This window comes from Glycine soja, chromosome 14 (assembly GCF_004193775.1).
Source record: "Glycine soja cultivar W05 chromosome 14, ASM419377v2, whole genome shotgun sequence".
Taxonomy (NCBI): domain Eukaryota; kingdom Viridiplantae; phylum Streptophyta; class Magnoliopsida; order Fabales; family Fabaceae; genus Glycine; species Glycine soja.
This window is the reverse complement of record NC_041015.1, coordinates 19,443,832-19,469,810: the sequence shown is the minus strand read 5'-3', so window position 1 is coordinate 19,469,810 and position 25,979 is coordinate 19,443,832. Positions and strand designations below refer to the sequence as shown.

The window sequence follows — 25,979 nt, the reverse complement described above, 5'->3', positions numbered from 1 at the left end:
GACAGGGCAAGGGTGCTCATCAGGACCCCATGGAGGCCCACACTCCAACACACGGTTAACCTCCATATCGGCGGCGAGTTATACCAGGTCCACATTGTGGAAGAAAAAACGACCGACAGCAGAAAATGCGTTTGCCAAGCTCGAAGTAGCCTCAGTTCATCGGAGGAGATCTCCTCCACCGACGGCGACACTGACAGCCCGATCCCGAACTTCGTAGGAGCTCTGGGAACTGACTACACGCCAAGAGGGATTGACGGCAACTCCACCGCCGTGGGAATGCCCAAAGGGAACGCGCCATTTTCCAACGTACCATTACCCAATGGTACAAACACTGACGATGAACCAGGGGATAAAAACCATGGTACGAGGAAACTCCGCATAGACAACCAAACAAGTGTGTCAGCTTTGGGAGCTCTAATTGGGATGGCACCAGTGGCGCACCCCGTGTCGGAGACAATGGAGTGTTGCGAGAATGAGGAAACAACTAGAGAAGAAAGAGAGCCTTGTGATGGGAACAGGTTGTGGCAAGAGGGTCTCACCACATAGGCAACGTTGACCTCGTGCAGAGCCAACAGCTACAAGATAATGTTGGACTCAATGGGTTACAGCTGGCAACATGCAGTGAAGCACGTGACCTACGTGTTGTTGTTAGAGAGCACACACATACCAAAAAGTGCAACGTAGCACCTGAACCTTGTGCTTCCGGTAGTGGGCCTCTGAAAGCGAGCCTCACTAGTCACACCACTGCAGTATTAATACCCCAACTATGTCTAAGTCCAACATATAACAAAAATGAAGCCCCTGGACCATGGAAGGTGTACTCGAGAGGTAGGTGGTGCAGAAAGCCAAAGGCCCCCATCAAGGCAGACATGAATGAAAAGATGGTTAATGATTGCTGGTCACAAACACAACAAAGGGGGTGGGGAGGCTTCGCTCTAAAAGAAAAGATCAAACATCTTAAAGAGAGGTTGAAGTTATGGAACAAGGAGCAGTTTGGTGACACATTCAAGAGGGTTCAAAACATAGAGGCTGAACTAAATAAGCTGAAAAATGATACAGTTGATAGACAATTAACCCCCCGAGAAAATATGAAACGGAAAATGCTATCACATGAATCATTAATGAGACAGAAAGCGAGGTCAACATGGATCAAAGAAGGAGATTGTAATTCTCGTTATTTCCACTTGTTGCTCAATTCTAATCGAAGATACAATGCAGTGAATGGAGTGTTCATTGATGGATCCTGGGTTGATGAACCATTAAAAGTGAAAGAGGAAGTCCACAGGTTTTTTCAGCAGAGATTTCAAGATCCCATGCAGAGCAGACCAAAATTGAATGGCATCAGTTTTAACAGTATTGGAAAGCAAGAAAATCATTCGCAGGTGGGACGCTTTAATGAGGAAGAAATAAAGAGGGCGGTATGGGAGTGCGGTAGTGAGAAAAGTCCTGGTCCGGATGGACTCAACTTCAAGTTCATCAAGCAATTCTGACAGATCTTGAAACCTGACATTCTCCAGTTCCTTGATGAATTCCATGCAAATGGGATTTTCCCAAAGGGTTGCAATGCCTCATTTATTGCCCTAGTACCTAAGGTGCCCGAGCCACAAAGTCTCAATGATTTTAGACCTATTCCACTAATAGGTTGTGTATACAAGATCGTGGCCAAGCTGTTAGCTAACAAATTGAAGAGGATCATGCCAGACATCATAGATGAAAGACAGTCTGTTTTCATAGCTGGAAGACAGTTGCTGCATAGTGTAATCATTACTAATGAAGCGGTGAAGGAAGCAAAAAGAGGTCAAAAGTCATGTATGGTGTTCAAAGTAGATTTTGAAAGGGCCTACGACTCTGTCTCGTGGGATTTTCTAATATACATGCTGCGTAGAATGGGGTTCTGCAATAAATGGATCCATTGGATCCAAGGCTGCCTCAAATCTGCCTCGGTTTCGGTACTGGTAAATGGAAGCCCTACTTCCGAATTTATTCCACAAAGTGGACTTAGACAAGGTGACCCACTAGCACCTCTGTTGTTTAACATTGTAGTGGAAGCCTTAACCGGACTCATGAGAGAAGCAGTAAACAAGAAGCAATTCACTGAATTTTTAGTGGGGAAAAACAGCATTCCAATCAGCATTCTACAATACACTGATGACACTATATTTTTTGGTGAGGCCACCTTGCAAAATGTCAAGTTAATCAAAACGATCCTGAGGTGTTTTGAACTTGCATCTGGCCTCAAAATAAATTTTGCGAAAAGCTGTTTTGGGGCAGTGGGAAAATTTGATCAGTGGAGAAAAGAGGCTGCTGAATATCTGAATTGCAGAATTTTGTCCATGCCTTTCACATATTTGGGCATCCCTATTGGGGCAAACCCAAGGCGTAGCGAGTTGTGGGATCCGGTCATTAGAAAGTGTAAGAGAAAATTAGCTAGATGGAAACAAAGACACCTATCTTTCGAGGGGAGAGTGACCCTTATACAGTCCACCCTATCATCTATCCCCATTTATTTTCTCTCTTTTTTCAGGTTGCCCAGCAAAATAACGAATAAGTTGATCAGACTTCAGCGTAGATTCTTATAGGGAGGAAGATTGGAGCAAAGGAAGATAGCATGGGTCAAATGGGAAACAATTTGCCTTCCAAGTATGGTGGGTAGAGATCTTCAACAAAGCACTACTTGGAAAGTGGAGGTGGGATATGCTTCAGCAAAACAAAGAATTATGGTCCAGACTATTGGATTCCAAGTATGGTGGGTGGAGATCACTGGTTGAAGGAAAAAGAGGCAACAACGAATCATTGTGGTGGCAGGACCTAATAGCGGTGACCCATGATCAACAGCTGAATAACGTCCTTCAAAATGGAACAACATGGAGGGTGGGATGTGGTGATAAAATCAGATTTTGGGAGGATTGCTGGTCAGGAGATGGTGAAGCATTAATGTTGAAATACCCCAGGCTGTATCAGATCTCTCGCCAGCAACAAAAACTCATCGAGCAAGTGGGGAGTTACACAGAAACAGCCTGGAAATGGAACCTTACATGGAGAAGGCCTTTATTTGATAATGAAGTTGTCTCGGCTGTCAGATTCATGGGGGAGATATCACAGATTGTAATCCAGCAACATACAGCAGACTGTTGGATGTGGAAACCTGAACCCAATGGTCATTACTCTATAAGGAGTGCGTACAATTTGCTGCAGGGAGATTCAGCGGAGGAAAATCTAGATGGAGCACTCGAGGACCTATGGAAGCTAAAGATCCCAGCTAAAGCATCAATCTTTGCCTGGAGGCTAATTAGAGATCGATTGCCGACTAAGTCCAACTTGAGAAGGAGACAAGTAGAGATAAATGACAGCATGTGCCCTTTTGCAGAAATAAGGAGGAGGATGCATCCCACCTATTTTTTTACTGCAGCAAAACACAACCTTTATGGTGGGAATCCCTATCTTGGATTGGAACCTTGGGGGCTTATCCTATAATTCCAAGGCATCATTTTATGCAGCACGAAAATGGGTTGAATGGAGGGAAAACATACAACAAATGGAAGTGCTGGTGGGTAGCTCTAACTTGGTCCATTTGGCAGCAAAGGAATAAGGTCATATTCTCGAATGAATCATTCAATGAAAGCAAGCTGATGGAATATGCAGTGTTCCTGCTCTGGACATGGCTCAGAGCAATGGAGAAAGATTTTATAATGCACTTTAACCGATGGAAGATGCAGTGTTCCTGCTCTGGACATGGCTCAGAGCAATGGAGAAAGATTTTATAATGCACTTTAACCATTGGTCCAGTAATCTAACAGTAGGTTCTTGTAACTAGGAGAGGACACCAGCTGATGGTTATTGTATCAATATATATGGTGACTAGCTTGGATCCTATCAGACTGAAATTAGCCTGACCATTGGAACCAGCAGTCTACCTAATATCATCTTGTAATTTTAGTACCACTGGTACTTGTGTGTGTGTGTATATATATATATATATATCTACTTTTGCTGATCAAAAAAAAAAATAGTACTCATGTGTACCTTCTAGTCACATAACATTCAGATATCTTTCTTCTCTATAAGCATAAGCTTTAAGGATAGTTATTTATATCCAACAAGAGAAAACAATAATAAAGAAAAGAAGATATTATTACAAGAGTACTTGTGGGTCTATATATATATATATATATATCAAAGTCCCCCACCCTTTTGAGAAAACAAATGGCAAAGCACACCATAAGGAAGCCAAGAACAGCATCCTATCTAAATAAACAGAAAGGGCAGCCTGCCATATGGAGAAAACATGAAATTGTTTTAAATAGTATAAATTATATAAATTAAGTTTCCAGAAATATTACCTTCAAGGAATTTAGTACTCCAAATGTTTGATCATGGCTGGATTCATCACTGCCTTTATCTTGAACAGCTTCACTAACAATGTCCTAGAAGGGAGGAAAAACCATACGTAAGTCAGGAAACACATCAGTTTTAGTTTCTTATATATAAGGGTACATGTGGACATTCTCTACCACAGCTGAAATTAGTAGAGTTACAAAACCATTTTTGGGCCTTCATCTTGACCTAAATAGTATGTAACCTCTCATAATTATATATATTTGAATCAAATGTGAGCTTCATCAAATCAAGCAGTCTCTTTTATCAAGTAATGCATACAAAATAGAACCACCTGCATATTCACACTTAATTATATGTTTATTCTGGGATTTGGAAATTCTGGAGTAAACTTGCATGCATATACCAAACAAGATAGAAAGTCTTTCCAAAACACTTTAAGCTCAAATTTATGAGATCTTGTTCAACATCAAAACATGATATTAGCTATTAACTAGAAAACATACTTTGAATCATATAACTTCAGAAATTTACTTTTACACAAAAAGCAATAAATTTGAAATACAATCGCAATATATGTTTTCCCAGTAGCAAGTAACTGGTACTTGCACTCAAAAACAATCCTAATAGTACAATCAAACAATTTATTTAATAGAAAATAACAATAGTAATCATAAATATAAAGTCATTATTATTTCAGGTATTGTCAACTGGTATATTAGTTACAGATTGTAAGCGCCAGCGTCACTTATCTGCTGCAACTAACCATACCGTAAAAACTGCTCGATATCCAGGAAACTCAACCCTTGAGATGGAAGACTGTAATATAATAGACTCATCAAGATTTCCAATATCAAGTTGTATCTGGAATCAAAAGTTAGGAAAAAGTCTGGTTAAACATAACAATGTCAGATGGAAGCAGATGAATTTTATATGAACACAAATGTAATTTCAACAATCAGAAATTGTTCATGATCATTCTTCTAGTACACAGACACAGTCTACCATTAGTAGACCTGGAATAAATGAAGTTACCATACACAACTTTAACATTTTAACAAACCAAAGTTCCATACAACAGACCAAACAGATCCTATCTAGCTATCTGCTATAAAGATGGGAACTAAGAGATGGAAAAAAGTGGATATTTTGCTAAAACAACCACTGACCAAAGCACACAAAAGACAAGGGTACATGAGAAACCTGAATCACAGAGGTAAATTCTGGAAAGACAAGTGGAGGGAGGATGATTTAAGTCTCCAAGATAAGTACCCAACCCTATATCAAGTGAGCACTCAACAGAATCATCCTATTAACTCAATGGGCCTCTTAAGTGATGGTAGATGGGAATGGAAGATACAATGGAGGAGACACTTCTTTGACCATGAAATTGATATGGTGGCAGCATTCATGGCTGACATTGAGGCTGTTCAGATTCAACCTTCAAGTCAGGACTATCTCACATGGGGGGGTGATCCTGTTGGTCACTATTCCACAAAGTTAGCCTACAATCTCCTCAAAGATGAGGGTAATTCTATTGCGGAAGACAGCACTTCCAAGATCATTTGGAGACGGAAAATCCCCCCAAGAGCAAGTGCTTTCTCTTGGAGAATATTCAAGAACAGACTACCTACTAGGGATAATCTAAGGAGGAGACATGTGTTGCTGCCCTCTTATAACTGCCCTCTTTGTGATCAGGAAGAGGAAACAGCTGGTCATATCATGTATTCTTGTAGGAAAACTAGACACCTTTGGTGGGAGAGTTTGAGATGGGTTAATAGAGTGGGTCCTTTCTCTATTGAACCCAAAAGTCATTTTCTGCAATTCTCTCTATGGAGTGGGAAAAGCAATGTAGACAAGCGATGGGAAGTTTTCTGGATAGCTCTATCCATGACTATTTGGAAGCATAGAAATGCCTTGGTGTTTCACAACCAGGATTTCAGCTCTGAAAAAGTTATGGATGAAGCTGTGTTTCACACTTGGTCTTGGATCAACAGCATGGAGAAAGATTTCCATACTCATTTTAATCAATGGTCTTCTAGCTTAAAGGAGGAAATGTCTTAGGGGCTTTTCTTTTGTTGTATGGGTATCCACTTTTGTGGTTTTATCTTTGTAGGTGGGGCTGGCAGAGTACTGCCTGTGTATATTCTGTTATTCTTCAGTACACCTAGTACTGATTATATTCTAATACTATCAGATTTTTGCTGTGCAAAAAAAAAACAGAGGAAACATAAGCTGCTAATGATTTGCTTACGTAATAATATGTCTAATATAACTCTTCCCATAAAAAAATATGGGGGAACATCACCTTGTTACATGAATAAGGCTTTAGGTCAAAAGTGTCTTGCAACCCAACAAACCACAGTCAACCATACTGTCAAACCAGGCCAGGAAGCTAGAATGGCAATCCAGCAACCTAGATCATTTGCAGTAACTATGAATGTATTCATAAACTACAGAAGAGAATACTCCATAACAAAAATGTGGGGGAAGGATGGCCTCAAAATTGCGCAAGTTGTCAGACCCATAGCAAAATATGCATTGTTTTGCAGCTACTTTGTTTTTGGAATAAACTATATGGATTTAGGAAACTTTGGACCTGTCCAAGGAATTTGTGATTAATTTATATGTTTTGGCTGGCACAAAGAGACTAAAATCTTGAGACACTTTTATGTCTTTTGTGATACATCAGTGTTTATGGTTGGAGAGGAATGCTAAAACTAAGCGAACTTATTCAATTCTAGTTGTCATTTGAGATTGGGTTATTTTTTAGCCACACATAGGTGTCCGGCTCATGGTGTATTTATTATTTAAAGACATTTATTTTTCAGACATGCAGAGAGGTTGGCATGCTTCGTAACATTTCCAATCTCCTAGATTCTAGTTTTGCTCTGGTTGTTTTGTTTTCTTGAGAGGATGTATTACACGCTTTGCCCTTTTAATATAATTTCCTTTGCCTACCGATAAAACAAAAATGTGTTACATTTCCAATCTCCTAGATTCTAATTGCGCTCCTTGGTTTGTTTTCTTGATAGGATGTATTTTACTCTGTCCTTTTCTTATAACTTCCTTCACCTACCAATCAAACAAAAAAGTGGCACAATTTTGAATTCTAATTTCTAAATGAATCTACAGCCAATACTGTCTAGGTACAAACTAGAAAAACAGCAAGTTTTGAATATAATTTAAGGTTGAAGCAGTTTATGTTGAAGGATATTCAGTAGCCTAACCTGCTCAAAGACAGCAGGTTCCATTTGACATGAAACTGTTCGTGACCAAATAAGTGTGTAGAGCTTCAAGGATTCTTCATCAAGTATCGCAGAAAGCATTGCTGACAAATCATCAACAAGTAATATTATTAGAAATCACCCTTAGCACACCATTCAAGTAAAATATTCACAAAGGAAGCCTGTGTCATAATACATGGCAACTTGCGTATGTCAGTTGGTCTAATGGCTTCATGGGCCTCTTGTGCATTTTTCACCTTTTTATAATACTTTGGTGCACTTTGTGAGACAAAATCTTGTCCATACCTACATACAGTAAATTTCTTGTTCATGCACATGAAAAACAATAAAAAATTGCTTAAACCACATAAATTAAGCATTCAAATGTAAAACAATAATGCAACATTACACAAGGTAAGCCTGTTTGGCTAATTGTCTTCCGATGTGTGTTTATTACTGCTATATAACAAAGTTGAGGAGCTTTTACTCTGATGTTATTTTCTATAGCTTGGCTGTACTTTTGAAGCTTTAAAAGCATACCTATTCTATTCTTACACAACCTTCTTGCCTTCCTTTCAGATTAGAATTCATCTATCAAAATATTCTGAAGACCACACAGTATGTCATACACTAACATCACTGTACCCCTAAGGTTTAAATCCCAACTTGCATGTTAGTTTGCAAAATGTACCTTACATGAAACTTTTAGAAAGTGGGTTATGGGCCGAACTCAACCTTACAAAACCAGCTTGGAAGGTGAGGGTTGCCCCAACTTATATACTTTAATATTATTTTTGCGGATCAAAAAAAAGAAAATTTGGCCTTACCACTAATGTGGGACCACTAAACCACCACCCTTAATCAAGGTTACAATTAAGGCAACCCCAAAGAGGCCGCAACTAAGGCAAGCGAGGGGGTTCCGCAATTAAGGTGGCTTTCCAACACTCCCATTCACGCCCAGGACATCCAGCCTGGACCGTGCCTCATGAATAAAACAGAAAGAGAGAAAATGAAAAAGGAGTTGAAACAGAAGAGAGAGGACTAAGAAAGGCAAAGCGAGCAGAAGAGAGAGGCTTAGTTAATATGTCAGCCCACTGATCGAGAGCAGAGATGTGATAGATCAGAAGTCGCTTGGACAACACCTCATGCACAAAGAACACATCGATTTCCATATGTTTGGTTCTGCTGTGGAAAACCGGGTTGTGAGCAATGGCAACTGCACTCTTATTGTCACAGAGTAACATAGGAGGATTGAAAGGAACCTGAAAGTTCAGCAGAAGTCTGAGCAATACTTCTATATTCTGCCTCTGTAATGGAACGAGCAGTAACCTGCTGCTTGCGAGACGACCAGGAAATGAGATTAGGCCCAAGACAAATCATTGAGCCTGAAGTAGACCTGTGATGATCAACATCTGAAGCACAATCAGCATCACAAAGGGCAATAAGAAAAAAGTGGTCTAGAGGAAACAGCAGGTTGTATGAGAAGGCAATGAAAGATAGTGCCTTCAATATCTCTTAGAATTCGCTTAACAGCAATCCAATGAGACTTCAAGGGCTGGGACATGAACTGACAGACCTTGTTGACAGAAAAACTTATTTCTGGCCGAGTCAGAGTAGCATACTGAAGCGCACCCACAACAGACCTATAAAGGGTAGGGTCTGAAAAGAGATCACTGCCCATCTTAGAAAGTTTGCAAGAGGAGACCATAGGTGAAGAGATTGGTTGAGCCTCTGCCATTTTAGTTTTTTGTAGCAGATCACAAACATACAAATTCCCAAGTTGTTTGAGTGCAAATTGAAAGTGCAAATTGAAAGTGCAACTGAGAAGTCATCTTTTGAATGAGACAAAATTCCCAGTGATTATAATGTCATCCACATAGACTAAGAGATAAACAGTGAATTACTTGCTGTGAACCCAAACTGCAGTAGAGTGGACTTCAGGTGATCAAACCACTACCCAGGCACCTGTTTAAGGCCATAAAGAACCTCGTTCAACTTGCACACCAACTGTTTATTAGAGTGTTCAAAACCCGGAGGCTGAACCATATAAACTGTCTCATCCAAAACACCATTCAAGAATGCATTATTAACATCCAATTGGAAGAGATCCCAGCCATTAGTGAGAGCAAGGGTAAGAATAAGTCGAATAGTAATAGGCTTCACCACAAGAGAAAAGGTTTCATGAAAATCAAAACCATGCACTTGGTGAAAAACTTTAGCAACCAATTGAGCCTTGTATTTATTGATAGAACCATCAGCATTCTCTTTCACTCGAAATACCCATTTGCAACCTACTGCTTTCCTGTCCGAGGGCAAGGGAACAATATCCCACGTATGATTCTTCATAAGAGCCTGATATTCTTGTTCCATGGCAGCAAGCCAATTTGGGGCAGCAAGAGCATGCTTTACTGATTTTGGTTCTGAATGAACCAAGAAAAGAGAAGGATGAAGTCAAGGATTGTGAAACCTAGACTTAGACCTGGTTTGCATGGGATGGTTATTTACTGTTCTAGGGGGAGAATCCTCATTACCTAAACCAGAACTAGAAGAGAAAGATCCTGTTGGTGCACTAGAAGAAGCTGGAACATCAGAACTAGGCTGATCAGCATTAGTATCAAAATTAGAAGAGGGAGCAACACTGTGGGAAGTGGATGCTGCAGACTGAGCCTGTTGAGAGGTAGAGTGAGACAAGGAGGTATCAAACCTGGACACATCAGAACCTGAAATAGGTTGTGAAACAGAAGCAGCAGAAGATGCTGAAGATGTGTCTGAACCAAAATTAGGAACAGCCACAGGAACAGGAGATGAGAGATCAGGATGGGTGGGAAGTATTTCAACTTGATGTAAATAATGCTTTTTTAAATGGGGTTCTTGAAGAATCTGTATTTATGACACAGCCTCCAGGTTTTAAAGTTGCTGATAGATTCCTGGTCTGCAAGCTAAATAAAGCTCTTTTTGGCTTGAATCAAGCTCCAAGGCAGTGGTTTGATAGGCTGAAATCTACTCCACTTCAGTTTGGATTTGAAGGGAGCAAATGTGACACTTCTCTTTTCATCTACAGGCAGCAGGTTCATACTATTTATCTTATGGTCTATGTGGATGATATAATCATCACAGGTAGTTCTACCTCTCTAATTCAGCAGCTCACAACCAAACTTCACACTGCATTCTCTCTCAAACAACTTGGTCATTTGGATTATTTCTTGGGTCTAGAGATCAAATATCTCCCTAAAAACTATATTGATGACTCAGAGTAAATACATTCGAGACTTACTTCACAAAACTCACATGGCTGAAGCTCATTCTATTTTTTATCCAATGGGTGCAGCGGTAAAGTTGTGCCTTGGTGACTTGTTGGTCATGGGTTCGAATCCGGAAACAGCCTCTTTGCATATGCAAGGGTAAGGCTGCGTACAATATCCCTCCCCCACACCTTCGCATAGCGAAGAGCCTCCGGGCAATGGGGTACGAAGTTTTTGGTATCTAATTGCGAACTATCTCGTCATGGTGCTGATATTTTTCATGACCCAACTTTATACAGATCAGCGGGCTGATGTGCTGACCAAGCCTCTTTCTTCAGCAAGATTTGAGATACTTAGAGACAAACTCAATGTGAAGAGTATTTCTTCTGAAAACTCTTCCCCTTGAGTTTGAGGGGGGATATTAAAATATTAGAGCATGTATTGTATAACTGTATAAACAGTTTTGTAATTTTGTACTTGTAAGGGCTGTTAGCCTTTGCTAACAGCACTTCTCTAGCATTAGATATCTAATAACCGATTAGTTAGTTCAGTTAGTCTGTTAGTTAATTCAGTTAGCCTTTGCTGTTAGTTAGTTAGATTCTGTTACTGCTAGTGTAAAGGTTCAGAGGTCTATATATACATCTCATTGTAACAAACTCAGATTAACTTTTCAGTCTAGTAATAATACCAGTTTTTTCTCTCAATTTTCTCATCTTCTCAAACACTTTCTCACCTTCTCAAACACTATCACTCAGTTTTATCAAATAGCTCTAGATACCATCTTGAGTAAAACACAGAGCGAAAATGAAAAAGGAGTTGAAACAGAATTTTATTAAACCACTGACAAACTAATACATGGTCTCCTTATATAGTGGAGAGGTACAGCTGTCAAGTACAGATGTCAAAACTAACTCTAATGTGAATTCTCACATATTACATACATCCATATGACTTACTCTAATAGTACCAAATGCAGGTGGCTCACCAATGGATCTAGAATAAACTCTGAAACCATCTTAGAATGTAGGTTTGGATCTAACTTAATCCCAAAAACCACTTCATTGGGTGAGGGTTGCACCCCACTTATATAATGTATCTCGACACTATCTCTAGCCGATGTGGGACTTCCCAATACACCACCTCACGCCCAACACTTATGGGCTTGGTGCGTGAAAAATATGGTGGGTGGTCCATTAATGGATCTAGGATAGTCTCTGATACCATCTTAGAAATTATAGGTTTTAGGCCTAACTCAACCCAACAAAACCGGTTTTTAAGGTGAGGGTTGTCTCCCACTTAATAAACTACTTTGGCCTCATCACTAGTTGATATGAGATCTCCAACAGAAACAAATGTTTGAAGAATCTGTTTAGTAAAATAGCTAGTAATGTGGTTGCTCAGGTCACATGGTGATAAAATGATAATACATAATCAGTAGTAATGATGAAACTCTGATAGCAAACATGCGTAGAAACTATAAAGGTGTATGGAGAAATGCAAATCACCTTTCAATGATCAGCGAGCGTATACTAGCTACAGCTTCATCAGAAATCTATGGAAGAAACTACAGTGAGTTGTTAAAATAAAAACAATCATCTGTAAACAAAATTACTGGGTTCACAAAAAGAATGTTTAAGCATGCCATCCACACATGCAAACCCACAAATAAAAATCAAAATTGTGACCTAGTATAGGAAGAATCATGGAAAATTAGTGATCATGTTTAAACAGATAAGATTAATGAAATGATTGTTACAGAAGAGAAATGTGGGTGGGTGGGTGAGGGATACAACAAAAGAGAATTTGGAGCTGGTATGATCAGCTTTTGTGGACAAATTAATGATATATGGATATACAATGCATCTAGAGTAGTTCACAACATTCCATCACATCCATGCAACCAAAGTGATACCTACATGGAGTCCATCAGTTCTGATATATGTTATCAGACCCACTGCTACACTGTCAGACAGTTCAACTCCCTCGTAGAGCTTCTGTGCAAGCTGCACTCAGAAGGCAAATTGAGATTAATGATAAAAGTAATTCTAGAAGACTTTAAATTTAAACATAATTAAATATTAATTACACAGGAAAGGCAAATCTTATTCATAACAGCTGTGAATAAGTAAGGAAATAGATTAGGAATAAATAAAAATTCTAGTGCCTTCATTGTGTGACTTGCAGTGAAATGCAACTTGTTTGCAGCATCTTGCTGAAGTGTCGATGTTATATAAGGTGTTGGAGGATTTCTTCGACTTTTGTTTTTTTTCAAGCTAACAACATGAAAATCAGCTGAGTTTATATTGCTTCGAATATCTCTTGCCTCGGTATCAGAAGTAATTGAAAACTTATTCAACTTTTTTGAATCAAAATGGGTCAAGTGAGCAGGAAAAGTAAGGTTCTTGTTTGATCTCAGCTCTTTCTTTTTCATTTGAACCTCCACAGTCCAATACTCCTTCGGTTTAAATTCATCAATTTCCATTTCTCTATCACATATAAGAGAAAGTGCAGCAGATTGAACTCTTCCAGCTGATTGGCAACCTGGTAACTTCCTCCATAGTAATGGTGAAATGTTAAACCCAATCAAGTAATCAAGAGCCCGCCGAGCAAGGTAAGCTTGAACCAAATTTACGTCAATCTCTCGTGGTGTTTGTAGGGCACCTTTTATGGATTTTTCAGTTATTTCGTGAAAGACTACTCTTGCTAAGGAAATATTATCGTGTAGAGCACCCTGTTGTTGTAACATCTCAATGATGTGCCAAGCAATAGCTTCTCCCTCACGATCTGGATCCGATGCAAGAATAAGGTTTTCTGCTCTGTCAAATAACATAAAATGAATTAAGCAGGATACATGCTGTCAACCACCTATGATGCACGTATACTTCAAAATTGGCAGCATATACATACTGTACCTGTGCTACTGGAAACCCAATATTCGTATTTCTTATTATTATATGTCTGCCTCAGTATCAACACTTGATTGTGTTATGTTCAAATCTTTTAATACTAATAAAGGGATTATTATCATAACTTGAAGTCTTGAATTTAGTATTCTTATTTAAATTAGATTATGATTCTTGGAGATTGAAGTATATCACTGAGATTTAAATCATATTAATAGTCAATCCATGTCTCATAGGAAATAGTGTTATTTTAATTTGTGTCTTGAGAATTGTATTTGTCATTATTATCTTGTAATCCTCCTGCCTATAAATTGAAGCATTGCTAATGCTAATCGCTGGAGCCAATTTAGAAAATTCTCTTCATTTCTTATTCCACATAATGAATATGTTTTTTTCAATAAATTTTTCAAGAGGATATAGACCGGTAATAAGAAAATGATGATGGCAAGCCAATATAAATATCAGCAATATTAAAAACAAAGAAATAAAGAAAATAAATCGATAAAATCTAAGCAATATATCAAAATAATTATATTTTACTTAATATATTGTGTTGTGCCTGTATTCTCATTTTTAAAAAAAAGGTTAAAATATGTTTTTCACCCTTATAAAACTTGAAATGTGTTTTTTCGGCCCGAATCCGAGCCTATGTGGCATTTTTTAAAACTTAAATTATAAAATGCAATTTCCAGAGGTTAAAAACCGCCAAAAATTGTAGTGAAAAGAAATAAAATCACAGTTTTCGGATTTTTTTTTTGCAAAATACCCCTTTCTCCCAAACCCATAACAGCCCCACCCGTCGTGCCGCCACCTGCACCACCTACTCCACCACGCGCCACTACCCGCACCAGCCAAACACCACCATCAAATCTGGTGGCGTTGGGGTCGGCGGCGCAAAGGGTGCTCATGTGGGTAGTGGCATGATCAAGGAGGTGGTGCAGGTGACAGCGCAGCGCGGAGGAGATGGGTAGGGTGGTGGTAGGTCGTGAATGGTGCAGGAGGTGATGTTTGGGTGTGGGTTGGTGACATAACTCTGTGAGTCCAATTTTTGGTGGACACACATCAAACACTTAGGCTCGGATTCATCCAAGCCTAACTCCAAGTCAAAAAACAATACATTTCAGTTTTATGAAGACAAAAAACATACCGAACATTTTGCAGGGACAGATTTTGAACTTTTTAATATTGATAGGGGCGAAAAACATATTTTAGCCAAAAAAAAAAAATTACCGTACCCATTACCCAATACTCTTACCCACTACCATGCGACACAGTCAACCACTTATATCCATACAAACATGAAATTAAAACAACCCCACACAAGTAATCATGACACATTTGCATTACTCTAATAACATCATATTGAATGGACACCAAGATTAGCTCCCAACAGATTATATACCAAAAGACATACACCAACAAAATACCATTATACTAGTAAAACCATCCAATGCTGCCAGAAACAATAGCAAGTGGATGCGACGGATGGGAAAATGTACCTGCTCAGTGCAACCTTGATGCTCTTCAAATGAGTCCAGGCAGGCGGCGGAACCTCCCACACCATACTAAAATCATCATCAGGTCTCACTGATCCAGACCTTGCAGCCAAGTCTCTCACATGACCATAGCTTGGCAAGACTTCATACATATCACCAAGGTATCTCTTAATAACCTTCGCCTTTGTAACAGACTCCACAACCACCACAGACTTTCTAGTGGGAGGATACAATGGCTTGTACGTAAAATTCCATGGGGGTTTCACCTCTTCAATCACACTAGAATTCCCATTTTTCTTCTTCAACTCGTCCTTTGCAGAAGCAGAATTCTCCGGCATTTCTTCAATAGCACTCTCGGTCAAACTCTTCTGAATAACCACGGTATTAGTGTCATTCTAGGAAGCACAGACACAACACGGGACACAAATTTGATATAACAAAAACACAAAAATACAGCAAATTTTTAAATCCATACGACACAAACACAACTGTAATACACAACATACAAAATTATCTACAATTAACATAAAATAAAAACCTTAACTCACAAGAGAGAATTAATGTTTTAAAAATAAGCACTAGTCACAGACATAATAAAGCACTAAAACCTATCATATTATTATTGTATTTTCATTTATATATTGGCATAAAATTTTTAAAAATAAAAGTACAAAATTTATACTAAAAGTATTCAAAGTATTCATGCAGTTAATGTCCAAGACAATAAGAACCTATAGTTAAACACTTGCAGAGAAGAAAATGAGTTGGTAATTAATGTTTTCTCTTTATGCTAAAACCATCTTATACAACTTATACCCTTGAACTATTATAAAATTTCGAACGTTTAACTTCTCCAAGAGCTGAATCTAACGCATAAGCTAATTTTAACTCATGGAAAAAAGCTTAATTCATTTTACCTTCTTTTTTATTTTCTTCTATTAGAAGTGTTCATCGAGAAATTTATCCAAACTATCAATTACTAACCTTCGAATCCTTCTTCTTCTTCCCTTTGTAAGATTTTTTAGAAGCTTCAGCAGCACCATCCTCTTGGGTGCTGCTGGCAGCCACCTTCTTGCTCCGCAAAGTCGTCGTGGTCTTCTTCTTCGCCGTTTTCTTCTTCACACTCTTCTCATCTTCTTTGCCACTAGCGGCGACGGGTGACGATCCCTTCTTATTCTTCTTCTTCTCACCCAAACTTCCCTCAGAAGCGGTCACATTGTCAAACTCTTTCGGCGCGGCGTCATTTATCACACCTTCGTCCTTCTCCTTTCCGCGAACGACAGCAGCCCTCGCCCGTTTCTTCTGCTTACCGTTCTCCGCCGCGCGCGTCGCAAACCCCCTCGAGAAAACGCTGCCCCCAAACGACGTCGTGGAGTTCAAAGCAAACGGGAAACGGAAATTGCTAAACGACGTCGCGTGGCATTTCGCGGTAACCCTTCGAGGGAAGAGAAGACGCGTTCGGCATTGGACGGTGGCGCCGATGAGGGATGACGTGGCGTGCGGCGCGAGAGCAATTGGTGGAGCCTGGAGCGCCCTGAACTGCAACTGCAATGCGACGTCGTTTAACAAGCAAAACACAATTGCGTTATTGAAAGGATAATCAAAATAAAGAAATTAGAAAATTAAAGGGAAAATTAAAGAGAGAGACCATGAAGTGGCCAAGAGAGAGAGGGTATGAGGAAGGAACGGAGGAGGTGGTGGTGGAGAAGAAGGTTCTGTGAAGTTGAATCATTGTTGTTGTGATGTGTTGCTGTTCATTTCATTGTTAATGCGATGAGTGAAGTGAACGAGAGGGTTTTGGGAGTGAAAAAAGGGTTTAAGAGCACATGTTATCTATTCGTTTTTTGGTATGTTATGTTATCTATTCGTTTTTTGGTATGTTATGTTATCTATTCGTTTTTTGGAACGGCCAAAGGGGACTAAGATGGGCTTGGGCTATTTTTGGGACTGGGGAGATTTGGAATTCGGCCGGAGTGTTGCTAGGTGCACCGGCTTTAGGGAGTTGCTATGTGCACCCAGCATTATTGCTGGGGCACCCAGCAAACAGTGAAGTGGCGAAATTGCCCTTCAATAATTCTTCTTCCGGAAGAGGTTTTTCTGGAAAATTTTCGGAAAAAGGTTTTCCGGAAAGTTTCCAGAAAAAAACTTCTTCCGAAAGAAGAATTTGTGACTTCCGGAAGTACCCACAAACTACTTCCGAAAGAACGTCATTCAGAAGTTTCCAGAAGAACCTTCTTCCGGAAGTTACCTTTGTTAAAAAAAAAATTATTTTGTAATAATTTACTTTTAATGGATAAACTAAATTATAAAATAATTAATATTATTATACATAAATAATTAAATAATCAGTGAACGTATGTAATGACGAAATGAAGAAAAAAGAAATTTCATTTTATAATAATAAGTAAAAATAAAATAATATTTAATACGTATGTAATGACGATTTTACCCTTGTGTAATTTTCTTTAAATTAACGCGTACACGCTTCTTTTTACTGCGCTTTCTTCTCTGCTTGTTTCTTCTCTGCTTTCTTTCTTCCATTTTGGTTGCTTGTTGTTGTTTCGGTAGTCCCTTTTGCAGTTTCCATTGGTGGTCCCGTGAAGTATTTGGAGATTCGGTGGTCCCGTGTTCCGTATTTGAGAAGTGCTATTTGAAAACACTTTCGGAAGACCTTCTTCCGGAATGGGTCTGAGTAACTTCCGGAAGACCTTCTTCTGTGATGCTGTGATGCCCTTCATGTGCGCCTTCGACGTCAACCACCGGGAAGCACGTGGGGACGTCTCCTGGTATGTATTGTCAGTCACGCACTGGTGCACACTAGGGAAGTGCTCATAGATCCAGCACTACACAATAATTGAGGTTAACATAACATAAAAATATGTTTAAATCATAATCGAACCTAACATATTAATAAACACAAAATTTACCTGAAGTAGCGTCAAGTACCCCGCAAGCTGTCGGGTGGTGGTCCTACAAGCCTCATCTAACTGGTCATACATATGAACCAGCGCCGCAACCCCCCAAGCGTAACCACCACTATGAGCGAGGTCCCGGAAAACGTCAAGGTGGACCACATGCACGTATGTTGCACTCTTATTAGCAAAAAGAGTGCAACCGACAAGGTGCAGCAGATAAGCGTGAGCTGCGAAAATCCACCACCGGGCCTGACATCTGGTCTCATAAATGTCACGAACCCATCCTAATCGTACATATGCTCCACGTGTGAGTGCTGTCTCGGCTCTGGCCTCCTCGGCAGACACTTCCAGCAACTCCGTAAGCAAGAATCTGGCCTCCTCCGTAGAAAGAGCGTGGAAACTGTGCAAGGCGCCAGTGATGGGCAAATGTAGGATGGATGACACATCATCCAATGTGATCATCAGCTCTCCTACAGGAAGGTGGAAGGTGCTAGTCTCACTGTGCCACCTCTCCACAAATGCGGATATAAGTCCAGGATCGCCAGTAATAACTGAACAATCTATCAGTGGACTTAATCCTGTGGCAGCCACCATGCCTTCAATCTCAGGAACTGACCTCCCAATCAGTGTCACCTTCCTCCCATGTGACACTAACTTCAAATCAGGACGTTCCTGATTTGAAGTACAAATTATACAATTATTAAAAAAAATTAATCACAAACAAATAAATAAACAATGACAAATAATTAACAAATTAAAATACCTGTCCACTCCACACAGCATGTGCAACATGCTCGACAAATGATGTCAGCACTGACGGGTCACGTGGACCACCAGGGAATCCCTCTGCAGCATCATCACCATCTGACCCCTCACCACTATCAGCACCCTGTGCGTCCTCACGCATCTCAGGTGCCTCCGTAGGCTGCTCAGGGACATCATCAGTCATGTCAGCGACGTCCTCAGCCTTATCACGTCCCTCTGTAGTCATCTGATGAACGCGTAGCCTACGGGCTGAGGCAATAAGCCTACGCCTCTCGGGAACATTGTCAGCATCCTCGTCAGCAGCTCTATCTCTGCCTACAACTCTACCTATGGCACGACCTAAACCTCGTGTTCTGGCCATGATCTGTAAATCATGTCGAACACGTATTTTTTTTCGGTCAAAATATACACAATTTTGTTTATAAAAAAACAACTTCATTTATAAACAAATAAGACTAACTTAAATCAAATTATTTTCACACATACACAACCTAATTTAAAAAAAAAAATTAAACAACTTCATTTATATAAAAAAAACAACTAATGTAAAAAAATTTATTAATAAACATGCACAACTTAATTTTTTTAAAAAAATTAAACAACTTCATTTATAAAAAAACACAACTAATATAAAAATAATTCATTACTAAACATCCACAACTTAATTTTAAAAAAAAATTAAACAACTTCATTTATAAAAAAAAACACAACTAATGTAAAAAAAATTAATTAGTAAACATCCAACTCTTAATTTAAAAAAAAAATAAGAAACTTCATTTCTAAAAAAAACACAACTAAATTACTTAGTAAACATCCACAAGTTAATTTTTTTTTTAAAAAATAAACAACTTCATTTTAAAAAAAAAACACAACTAATATAAAAATAATTCATTACTAAACATCCACAACTTAATTTTTTTAAAAAAATTAAACAACTAATGTACAAAAAATTATTTAGTAAACATCCACAATTTTTTTAGAAAATAAAATACTTCATTTATAATAAAAAACTAATTAATTATACAAAATTAGTATTTTTATAAAACTTCCAAAACACACAACTTTAATTATAAAAATAGACAACTTCATTTTTTAAAGAAAAAACACTAATTTAAAAAAATAAACAATAAACAAAAACAAACACAACTACTTTTATAAAAAAAAAATAATTTACAAATTAATATTTAGTAAAAAAAAGCAAAAAAAAAAACCAAAATAAATACAATGATTCATTTAAAAAAAAAAACAAAACAATTTCTGTTTAAATTTTTTTTTTAAAAAAAAAGCAAAAAAAAAAAACAAAAAAACCACTTTCCGGAAGAAGTGGATCTTCCGGAACAATTTCGGAAGAACCACTTCTTCCGGAAAGTTCTTCCGGAATTTTGAAAGTTCTTCCGGAAGAGCGCGTCTTCCGGAATTCTTCCGGAAGAACACTTCTTCCGGAAAGTTTCCGGAAGAGGTTTTCCGGGAGTCTTCCGGAAGAAGTGTTCTTCCGGAAGACGTTTGGTTACTTCCGGAAGAACACTTCTTCCGGAAACTTTCCGGAAAATGTTCTTCCGGAACTTCCGGAAGAACCCCTAACGGGTCTTCCGGAAGACACCGCCGTCATCCTTTTCCGCCATTTTTTCCGGCATACTCTAATCTTCTCCCCTCTCGTCTTCTACCCTAAGGTTACTACCCTAAGGTTACTATCCTAAGGTTCCACTGCTGAATCAATACTAGATAGTAAAAGCAATGGAGAGTTAGGGAGACTAACCTCGAAGGCTGTTCGCGGAGAAGACGGAGAAGAAGAAGAAGCTTGGCTCGTGGTGTCCGGAAGAAGACGAAAGCTTGGCTCGCGGTGTCACGGAGGATCAACAGGAATGGAAGAAGAAAAGAAGTAGCAGTGGTCTTCCGAGAAGAGGAGCGCGTTTTTAAATTTTTAACTTAAAGGGCAAAATGGCCATTCACTAAAATTGCTGGGTGCACCAACAATATTGCTGGGTGCACCTAGCAACTCCCCCGACTTTATTGCTTGTGCACCCAGTATTTTTTTTAATTTCAAAATTATCCTGCATCGAAGGTACGTGAGTTCTTGGTTGATCCGTATGTTTAAATTAAACTTACGGATTACATGATATGTATAAAATATACGGATCATGTAATCCGTAAGTATAATTTAAACATACGGATCAAGTTGATTCGTATGGTTCGTACGGATGAACTTGATCCATATGAGTCATACGGATCGTGTTGATCGTATAAGTCATATGACTCGAGTTAATCCATATGACTCATATGGATCAACTTGAGTGAAGGACATTTTTGCCCATTCACTTAAAATGCTAGGTGCACCAGCAATAATGCTGGGTGCACCTAGCATCACTCATTCGGTTGTTGTTAACTGTGCATCCAACATCATTACTAGTGTACCTAACAATTTAAGAGTGAAGTGACAAAAATGTATTTGAAACCCATATAACACATACATTTGTATGAGTTGTAGGGATTGGTTAGAATGTTGTTTTTAAATAGTTAATATATTTTAATAAAAAATAGATTATTTTCATTTTTATTTTGAAATAGTTATTGTTTTATTTTTAACTATAAATATATTTATGATTATTATATATTAGTTTTTTTAAAAAAAAATAGGCAAGGAGACAAAAATTTTGTTATTTTATGTAATTAACTATAGTGTTTTTTAAGTTGCTTTTTAATAAATAAGTTATTTTTATTACATAAAATTAATTTAAAATAGATTTTGAAAATATATATATATATATATATATATATATATACAATAATTTTTTATTTATGAATTATTGAATAGTAACTGATTGAAGTATTGTTTGAATTTTTACATAAATTTTTATGTATGTTCAAATTTGCAGATTATGGTTAAAAACAGAGGTTTGGGTTGTGCTCTAGGCAGAGTTATAGGAAGAGCCTTGGGAAGAAAAAATAATTGTGATTCAGATGAAGCTCTCCAGCGATGAAGGCCTACAGCATCCACACATAGGCAATGGGAAGTTGCCTTTGTTGCTGAGGATGTTCATCCTCCCATGGAAGGAAGGTTTAGAAATTGAGAGGCCTCTGATCGCATGTTCATTGAACACTGGTGATCAAGGACTTATATCGGCTTTTGTGGAGAGGTGGCATAAGGAAACTAGTCATTTTCATCTTCCTGTAAGAGAGGTGACCATCACCCTCGATGATGTGGCCTTTTTGCTTCATCTGCCTATCACAGGCGCCTTCCATAGATTCGAGACTCTTCATGTTGATGAAGCGGTGTTGTTGTTAGAGGAATTACTTGAAGTGAATGCAGATGAAGCCAGAGTTGAGACAATACAGTGTCATGGGGCATATGTACAACTATCATGGTTGTGAGACATTTATCGTAGCAAATGTGATACCGCACACTGGACTGTAGCAGCTCAAGCTTATCTATTGCATTTGCTAGGTTGCACTCTTTTTGCTAACAAGAGTGCAACACACATGCATGTCGTGTTCTTGGACGCCTTTCGAGACCTCACCCAAAGTGAAAGCTATGCATGAGGAGTTGCCGCCCTAGTGCATATGTACAACAATTTAAATGATGCGTCTAAGAGCAGCAACAAACAACTTGCCAGATGTATCACACTATTACAGGTAATTATAATTGAATTGGATTTTTTTTTTGTTCTTTGATATTGACTATTGTATTGATTTATTTTTTTTGTTTTAAAAATATGTGTAGTGTTGGATTTATAAGCATTTTCCATTTATTGCTGAGGCTATTATTGCTAAAGACTATCATGAAACGAAACCATGTGCCTGTCACTGGATCTCTGGGAAGGCATTACCAATGTCGATGTATCAGAAGCGTCTAGATCGATTGACGTTTGATGTTGTTTGTTGAATGCCTTATAGTGACAATCGTATAGTTAGAGAGTTCGAGGTGATTTCTTGTTTTTCTGGACATATCCGATGGAGTCTCGTTGCTGTCATACACCGACCAAAGAGGGTTGTGCAACAGTTTAGGTATGTTCAGACTATTCCTCCACACTCTCCGGGTTCAAGATTATGCTTAGAAGATATTGACGATATATGGATGCACTTCTTGGAGTACCTTATAGTGGTGGGTTAGATATGTGTCGTGCCTGGATAGTGTGCATCAGACTGTATGGACTGGTTCTACATGATTTTGTATCCCTTCATGAGATCGGCATAGCCCGGGGATCTAATCAGACATCCACCTATCGTGCAAGATGACACATATGTCGAACTAGATATTCCTCAGTACCCGATGGTGACAATAGCTATGGAGGAAGCACCTGCATATGCACCTTCCCATGTGGAGCAGCCTCTACATGCAGTGGTAACATATATATTCATCTTACTCTGAATTTCATTTTATTTGAACATGCAATATGTATAAACCTTACCTGTTGTTGTGAATGTCATTGGAGGCTTGCCAAGCAATAGCTGAAAGGTTGGAGTGGTTGATCAACCTAAGGATAGTGACTAAAGGCATAGAAACATAAGATGTCATGGAAGACTGCCTAAGGATCGCTAGAGGTGTGACTGTGGATCGCAATTTATATATGCATTTAAATTTTTTTAGGAAATGTGTTGACAATGTTTATCATTTTATTTTATTTAACAACATTTTTATTTTACCAATTTATTTGAAATCTTTTTTATATTACTATCTAGCACTTATATCATAGGTCGTAAATTAAACCATAAACCATTTATTCCACACGTAACCAAATTTTTTTAATAAGTTCCGAATTAACCCTAAACCATAACTGGTGATAGAACACTAAACCCTAGTCAATAAAACCCCTCCTTTTTTATGTACCACTCAACCATAATTGATGGCATACCACTAAACCCTGGTTTTCACGTAACAGTTAACCTTAATAGCGCGCATAACACTAAACCCTAGGTATTATAGTAACCTTAAACCATTTGTACGTAAAGTATAATACATAATTATATGAATTTCCAATGAAACAGTTGTATATTATTGTAGTACATGACAATTACATATGTACCTAAATCTTCACTCTTCACTTAAATCAACATAGCCTGTTTTCAACATCATCAAATTTTTATACTGCTGCATTCTACTAATATATGGAGTTGGTCACTGCTTTGCTTAAGGATGACAATTTCTAGACCATAACAAAGCTAGAGGCGATAAGGGACAAAAATCTCTTAAATAAACCTGTTATATATGCACAAACAATTTCAAATTGTTATTACACAATTAATTTCATCAATTAAAAAACAAGTTTATGATGAATCTACTTGAACAAAATGATTGTCATACACATTACCAATACATATTACGCGATGCACAAAAGAATCTGTTGGTGGTTGACTTCTAAGAGGAAAAGACGTCATACTTTGTTAGAGAGACAAAGAAACAAGGATGACATTATACCTTGATGTAATGACATATCTTATGTTGGTTATATTCATCTACTTATCCATGGTAATTTGCATGTTACAGTTATGATTACATTTATTTAAACTAAATTTTAACTAAAAAAATAATAAAAATTACATACCATGGATAATCCATCAACAAGTAGGCACTGCTTTAATTCCTCAAATTTGTTTATGCCACCAAGGAGGTTGATATACTCATCAGACCATTTGACAAGTTCTTTAAGCAAGTGGTTGTGCACCAATGATCATGAATCTTTATCCATACCTAATAAGGCAACAATTGCATGATATCCATAATTATTGTCAGCTTTGACATCGATAATGTTTTCAATGGAATTGTGAATGCACAAATGAAATTGATTCAACATTGACATAGTCCTTCTTGGAATTGCTTGGTCAGATGATGATGCACTACGTTTGACTGAAAAATTACTATTTTGCACAGAATGTAAAACATCAACATACTCCTAGTAAGATGGATCACGCTTTGTTGATCTTTGATGTTTAGTCATCGGTTTCTTCTGAACACCTTTGGCGTTGACCTTTTCTGGAAGAGGACACATAGAGTTTAGATCAGGGTAGGAAATTTTCCGAGTTTACTCTCTAGAGTAACTTTGCCACAAACATCAAGCTCTTCAAATCGCTTGGATATGGTTTCCATCTCTTCGGTTATGCTCACTTGGGGCTTAGATAGTCCTTGGTTTGAAAAACTTAGCCTCCGCCAAAACATATGGATTGTCTCAAGTGGTATGGTACCAAAAACATATTTGGATAGCTCACATGTACATGGAAGATCATGAGTAGTTCTCATGATACATCTACAATGAGAAGGGTTTTTGCTAGCATAATACACACACTCAAATTTAGTAGCAATCTGATTTAAAGCATACCTTGATACCATGCCAAGTAGTCTCTTGTATAAGGTAACTTTAAAAACATGTCCAACTACATGTGTACTTGTCTCAAAAGATGCCTTAATTTTAGTGTGTTGCAGTGTGATCATGTTGTTCATGGCTTCCCAAACACTACATAGGTCTCCAAGGTTATTCTATAATCGTCTTTTTAAAGCCCAATGAGCAGATTCAACCCTGCATATGAAATACACAAAAAACAATAAACAAATACAAATATTTTTATCCATTAAGTCCTAAACCATAATTAAAAAAATGGCAATTTTGATACCTGTTTGTTGTTGTGTTTCCTAAGTGCATCACCTTATTCGTCTAGGCTTTAACAGATTTTTCTTTGTGGGGAATTATCCATGTTTGGTTGACATAGTCAACAAACATTGGCCAAGGTGAATAAGCAACTTCAAACTTCTTAAGGCAATCATGAAACTAATCCTCAGAAGGACAATCAACCAAACTCCCCCAGGCATCCATCACATAATCCCATGCATTTGTTTGACCAACTAGGGATTTACATTTTGCCTTGACATTATTGTCAATGTGAAACCTACACAACAAGTTGGTACACATGCAATACAGTTTTCACTGCATTCATCAGTGCTAGGTCTTTGTTGGTAACAATAACTCCAGGGAGGGCATCATGTCTTAGGAAAGACCTCAGAACCGTTCTAGAGCCTATATCACATTATTTAGATGTTCTCCCTCCAAATAGGCAAAACCAGCAGAGAATGTCATCCCTATTGGTGTCGCCCCAACAAAGTTAAGTA

The 25,979-nt window shown here is 38.2% G+C and overlaps 2 protein-coding genes across 2 annotated transcripts in view; both read right to left on the bottom strand.

Moving 5' to 3' along the window:
* Positions 1-17,048, bottom strand: part of LOC114384697 (DNA topoisomerase 1-like) — a 38,850-nt gene extending 21,802 nt beyond the window's left edge. The window contains exons 1-10 of the mRNA XM_028344431.1: positions 16,852-17,048; positions 16,188-16,748; positions 15,207-15,571; positions 12,969-13,620; positions 12,721-12,807; positions 12,310-12,356; positions 7,759-7,868; positions 7,566-7,666; positions 5,107-5,199; positions 4,341-4,424 (exon numbers count right to left, since the gene is read on the bottom strand). Coding sequence (XP_028200232.1) covers positions 4,341-4,424; positions 5,107-5,199; positions 7,566-7,666; positions 7,759-7,868; positions 12,310-12,356; positions 12,721-12,807; positions 12,969-13,620; positions 15,207-15,571; positions 16,188-16,748; positions 16,852-16,935 — 2,184 coding nt within the window. The 5' untranslated portion in view covers positions 16,936-17,048. The remainder of the gene's footprint in view (positions 1-4,340; positions 4,425-5,106; positions 5,200-7,565; positions 7,667-7,758; positions 7,869-12,309; positions 12,357-12,720; positions 12,808-12,968; positions 13,621-15,206; positions 15,572-16,187; positions 16,749-16,851) is intronic.
* A 1,803-nt stretch (positions 17,049-18,851) lies between these two features.
* On the bottom strand, positions 18,852-20,829 carry LOC114383246. The gene is made up of 2 exons (XM_028342871.1): positions 20,640-20,829; positions 18,852-19,247 (listed from the first exon to the last, which is right to left on the bottom strand). Exon 2 carries the CDS (start codon positions 19,242-19,244, stop codon positions 18,873-18,875), a length of 372 nt encoding a protein of 123 aa, XP_028198672.1. The 5' UTR covers positions 19,245-19,247; positions 20,640-20,829; the 3' UTR covers positions 18,852-18,872.
* Positions 20,830-25,979: the final 5,150 nt, after the last annotated feature.